The sequence below is a fragment of the Lactuca virosa genome, chromosome 9, assembly GCF_052849685.1.
Source record: "Lactuca virosa cultivar CGN04683 chromosome 9, Lactuca_virosa_CGN04683_v6, whole genome shotgun sequence".
NCBI lineage: Eukaryota > Viridiplantae > Streptophyta > Magnoliopsida > Asterales > Asteraceae > Lactuca > Lactuca virosa.
Window position 1 is genome coordinate 66855021 of NC_136434.1, and position 5799 is coordinate 66860819.

The 5799-nt window shown below is 33.6% G+C and overlaps 1 protein-coding gene across 1 annotated transcript; it reads left to right on the forward strand.

Moving 5' to 3' along the window:
* The first annotated feature begins 1772 nt into the window (after positions 1 to 1772).
* LOC145136932 (serine/threonine-protein phosphatase PP1 isozyme 3-like) lies at positions 1773 to 4826 on the forward strand. The gene is made up of 4 exons (XM_079071045.1): positions 1773 to 2190; positions 3205 to 3764; positions 4252 to 4488; positions 4561 to 4826. Exons 1-4 carry the CDS (start codon positions 2016 to 2018, stop codon positions 4582 to 4584), a joined length of 996 nt encoding a protein of 331 aa, XP_078927171.1. The 5' UTR covers positions 1773 to 2015; the 3' UTR covers positions 4585 to 4826.
* The last annotated feature ends 973 nt before the right edge of the window (positions 4827 to 5799 follow it).

Below are 5799 nucleotides of genomic sequence, written 5' to 3' on the forward strand. Positions count from 1 at the left end.
TTCGCGAATTAAGTTACTGATATAAGTGAAGGACAAGCTACATATGAGAACACATTATTAATGATTGTCCCACGTAGGATGTCGTGACCAAAATCTGAAGAAACTGGTATTAACGATATAATGTGTACAAAAATAGTAAGGACTAAATGTGTACAAACTGAAAAAGCATATTACCCTATTAAATCATTTTTCCGGCTTAACCCGGAGTAGCCGATTATAAGGACTGAATGTGGACAAAAAAAAACAAGTTAAATGATGAAATGTGAACAAAAAAGAAACTCAGTGACCAAATGTGTACAAATCAAAAAGTATATTACCCTTTTAAGTCATTATCCCTTTTATATTTAGCCCATGAAGTCTTTGTATGTATCGGCCCATGGCTTTGTCATTGTGTGTGTGCGTGTCTATATATATATATATATATATATATATATATATATATATATATATATATATATATGTTGATGACATTATGTTGACTGGTTCATCCTCATATATTCTTCAACACGTCATTACTACTCTTCGTTCCGAGTTTGCCATGACCGACCCGAGCTCTCTCAATTACTTTCTTGGCATTACAGTTACTCGAGACCAACATGACATGTTTTTGTCTCAACATAAATATGTTACAATAATTGAGTGCGAAAATATGCTTAATTGCAATCCTGCTTGCACTCCAGCTGATACTTCAGCCAAGCTAGATGGCACTGCCCCCCCCCCCCCCTCCCCAAATCCATGATCCGACTTTATGCAGAAGTCTTGCAGGTGCCCTACAATACATGACTTTCACCGGACTGGACATTTCATATGTTCTTCAGCAGGTGTGTTTATTCATGCATGATCCTTAAGAGCCTCATTTCACAACTCTCAAATGTATTCTTTGCTACTTACGAGGCACTTTGGATCATGACCTTCAGTTGTATATGTCTCCTTCTCATGGTCTTATAGCATATTCGGATGCAGATTGGGTTGGCTACCCGACCAATCGACGATCCACCTCCGGATACTATGTTTTCCTCGGAAATAACCTTCTCTCATGGTCATCAAAACAGCAAAGCACTACATCTCGCTCCAGTGCAAAGCTAGGTATCGTGGTGTTGCAATTGTTGTTGCAAAAACCAGTTGGCTTCACAACCTCCTTCGAGAGCTTTGTTATCCTCCATTATCAGCCACTATTGTTTGTCGCGACAGTGTCTGTGTACTTATCTACTAATCTTGTTCAGTACCAACAAACAAAGCACACAGAGATCGACAAACAAAGCACACAGAGATCGACATTCATTTTGTTCAGGACAAGGTTATTATCAATCATGTGCGTGTTCTTCATGTTCCTTCATCATTGTAGTATGCCGACATCTTTACTAAGGGTCTACACTCTACTTTGTTTCTTAGTTTCAGATCCAGTTTTATGTATCGATCCATGGCTTTGTCATTGTGTATATATACTTTTATCTAATGGTATTCCAAGATTATGGGAAATACACCTTATGACGTCATGGTTCGTTGCTATTTTGTTAGTTTACCTCATTGATCCTCTATGTTCGGTTGATGCATACTTGCCTAAATTTTTTGTATTGTAATGTTTGGCGTTGGTTTCTATAATTTTGTTTCTTTTTATTCCTATCGGTTGTCCATTGTCTAAGGGGTTTGTTTGCAATGTTAGTCAAAGTGTAGGGGGCCTAAATTCTTTTTGTCAGCTTACAGTGCTCTACAATATACAAGTGATGGCCCACTTTCACAACAGCCGTTAACAAGTCAGCTCTTCCCAGTCCCCACCTCATCCTCCATTAGATACCCATACCCAGGGCACACGATTGACCTTTTTGCTCAATCTCTATCCGTCCAAAACGAATTCCCCTTTTCATCTCTTGTATATATCTGTTACCAATTGCCCAAAGTTAGGTTTTTACATATTCTCTCTCAATCTTTATTCCAAGAACCCACAAACCCATCTTTCCTTTCAACAATTTTCTGATAATTCATACACGGGTTGATCGATTCATCAGCATAAAAAGATGGAGCAGTCTGTTCTTGATAGTATAGTTCGTAGGTTGCTTGAAGTTAAAGGGAGACCTGGTAAGCAGGTGCAACTTGCCGAACCAGAAATCAAGCAACTTTGTGTTGTTTCTAGAGATATTTTCTTGCGACAGCCGAATTTGTTAGAACTCGAAGCTCCGATCAAGATTTGTGGTATCATTTCCGTTTTTAGTTTATGTATCTGTTTGAATTTCGATTTTACATGATTAATTTTTTTTTTCTTATAATCCTTATGTGCATAGGGTTTGAGTTTTTGTTTACTCTGTAATGCTTAATTGCATCTTCTATCATCAATTTAAGCCTAGACCTTTAACAAACAGAACCCTTTTTTCATTATAGGAAATATTCGATTATTTTGCCTAATTTTGCTAGGACAGTGTCAAATGGTTTCGAAAGTTGAAATAGTGCTTATAAAATATTTTCCAAACTTGGATGTTTTTGTAACAATTTCTAAAGTCCATTAACCAAATTAGAAATGACGCAAAGGTGCTTAGCTGTTATTGCAATTTGCTCTTTCATATATATATATATATATATATATATATATATATATATATATATATATATATATATATATATATATATATATATATATATATATATATATATATATGGACATTTCATGCAATTAGTTTTCATTCTAATATATTTGATTGTAACTTTATATTATATTACAATAGAAATACATTGGTGCTACATATCTATATCAAATTTTCTTTTAAAAAGTACAAGTCATGACCTAAAAAGTCTTACTTTTTCTAAAATTGGCCTTAATTTTCTTTTTGAATTTTTTCGGTGTCGCCTTTTGCTTTGAACATCTTATAGTTTATTTTATTCAAAGGTTACAATTTCTATGGTGGAGTTACTAATAGTCTTTTAAACTTTTATGTTATGAAATGTTTGATGCATAGTGAATAAGATCACTTATTATAATCTTTGCATTTTTGTAAGTTTCTAAGTACTAACATACATTGTTTTATACCATATATGGATGTGTGTTTTATAACTTATTATATGACTAGTGCTTTAATTAGGGTAGTGGAGTAGTATAGGCCCCTTTGTCCCTTGTCCCCCTACCCTTTTCTCTCTTGTATGTGTAAGCTTTTTGCTTTATTGTCTGTATCTGCTTTCTGCTTTATTGTCTGTATCTGCTTTCTGCTTTATCAGGCGATATCCATGGGCAATATTCGGATCTTTTACGCCTATTTGAATACGGTGGACTACCACCTCGATCCAATTACTTATTCCTTGGTGATTATGTTGACCGAGGGAAACAAAGCCTAGAGACCATATGCCTTCTTCTTGCCTACAAAATAAAATACCCAAACAACTTCTTTCTTTTACGTGGAAACCATGAATGTGCTTCTATAAACCGTATATACGGATTCTATGACGAATGTAAAAGGCGATACAATGTTAAGTTATGGAAGATCTTTTCAGACTGCTTCAATTGTTTACCCGTGGCTGCTCTTATTGATGAAAAGATTCTTTGCATGCATGGTGGACTTTCACCCGATCTTAATAATTTGGATCAAATTAGAAAGTTGAAAAGGCCAAGTGATGTTCCCGATGGTGGTTTGCTTTGTGATTTATTGTGGTCGGATCCTTGTAAAGATGTTAAGGGATGGGGGATGAATGATCGTGGAGTTTCGTATACTTTTGGTGCTGATATTGTCACCGATTTTCTTCAGAAACATGATCTTGATCTTGTTTGTCGTGCTCATCAGGTTTCGTTATCTTCACTTTCTTTACATAACAAATGATTCATCATTTGATGATAAATGTGCATTGAGAAAAAGCTTGTTTGAGTTTAGGAATATTTCAAAGTAATTTGACATAGTTACTAAGGCTATGTTTGGCGTACTAGCTGAAAACGTAGCTGCTAGTTGTTAACTGAAAAGCTAACTAATAAAAAATGATGTTTGTTAAAAACTAGCTGAAAGATATAAAATGACATAAAAGGACATTTAGAAGAATAGGTTTTTTTTATAATTAATTAAGGGTATATTTGGAAAATTTTTAAAAAACTCTTGAAAAGCTAGTCTAAGTAGCTGTTTAAAAAGCTAGCTTATAAGCTACTTTTTGGCTTGCCAAACATGACAGCTTAAAAAAGCTCGAAAAATAAATTGGCTTATCAGTTAGCTGATAAGCCAACTTATTTAGGCTGTGTTTATGACGCGACAAACACAGCCTAAATCTTGATATGGATTGCAGGTTGTAGAAGATGGATACGAGTTCTTTGCAAATAGGCAACTTGTAACGGTTTTTTCTGCACCAAATTACTGTGGAGAATTTGATAATGCTGGAGCAATGATGAGTGTTGATGAGACTCTTATGTGTTCATTCCAAATCCTAAAACCTGCAGAAAAAAAGTCAAAATTCAACTCAGGAATCAGCCTCTTCAGTAGCACAACTACATCTAAACCCGGAAACACTCCACCCGGAATCAAGGTATAAAATGTCCAAAACGCCCTCCATCATATGTATACGATTGTTGGTTTTTTATTTGGTTATGTTTTGCAGCCTTTTATGGGAGCAAGAGTATGAGACATGAAGGACGCCGATATTGAAGGGTAAAATTGGAGATATATATATTAAGAGGGAATTAATAAACGTTTTACCTTTTGATTATCTAAAGATGGGGTTGAGATTAGGTGAAATGTTTTTATTTGTTGTTGATGGTTGTATTGTATGTAGTTATATATATATATATTTATATACGTACCCCTGATCCCTAACCACATTTCTTGATAAATTACGGGGGCAAATAAAATGGTGAGTTGGTATAATTTGATTTGCTAATCTATACATACGTTTTAAGAATCTCATATTTGGTTTTTGGTAGTGAGTTAGAGGGAGAAATTATTGATAGAAAGGTGATAACAATTTTTTTTTTATTGGTTGGCATTTGTTGAAGTGTGATGTGTAAGATTTATCGACATTTTTTGCACTGTGTTCAAGGTAATCATTTTCACATACGTTTTATTATGAAAGTCACATGTGTCGTTCTTAATATAAAAGGTTTTTGTTACTAATTTATAATAGTTTATCATTATGATATGTAATTTCGTTTGAGGACCCAGATAGTCGGGGGGAAAAATGGCCCTTCAAAGTGATTTTTTATTTTTTTTTTAATTTTTTTTGCTTCTAAATATATATATTTGGCAACATTTTTATTATATACAATAATGATTATAAAAACAAAACTATTTATAAAACAAAAGCACCTAATTCTGTTATTTTTTGTTTGTTTTTTTCTTGGCATTTTGAACTCCCGGAGAACAATATCAAACCTTTATTTTAGTTTTTCTATAGGTAATAAAGTAAAATCTTTTATGTCAAAGGTAATATAAAAGAAGTCAAACGGAAACAACGAAATTATCAAAGATTAATAGATTCACAATCACCAATGAATAATTGATAATCATTATTCATTAATAATTGGTAACACTATCAATCTTCATGGTTTTTTTTACCTTAACCTTCAAGTATGGCCATTCTTTGGCATATATTTGGGCTGCAGTTCGCTTGTATCTGATACCATTTATTGGAACAATTTGGATCAAGTGTATGCTAATTAAGAGGTTTAAAAAAACAGTGGAGTAACTTAGGGCTTTGTTGCCGTCAAAAACAGGAAGAAATAAACAACAAAAACATAGGAATATAGGTGAAGAGAAGTTGACAAAAAGTAAGTTTTTACTTTAAATTGAAGACATGAAACGTAGAGCTTAAAATTCATTAGAAGTGTAATCGTTTTTTTAA

Excerpts from the sequence above, each read along its gene's own strand:
- LOC145136932 (XM_079071045.1), top strand. The coding sequence starts at position 2,016 with ATGGAGCAGTCTGTTCTTGATAGTATAGTTCGTAGGTTGCTTGAAGTT. Across the intron at positions 2,191-3,204 it reads AGCTCCGATCAAGATTTGTG|GCGATATCCATGGGCAATAT; the intron begins GTATCATTTCCG and ends CTGCTTTATCAG. Across the intron at positions 3,765-4,251 it reads TTGTTTGTCGTGCTCATCAG|GTTGTAGAAGATGGATACGA; the intron begins GTTTCGTTATCT and ends TATGGATTGCAG.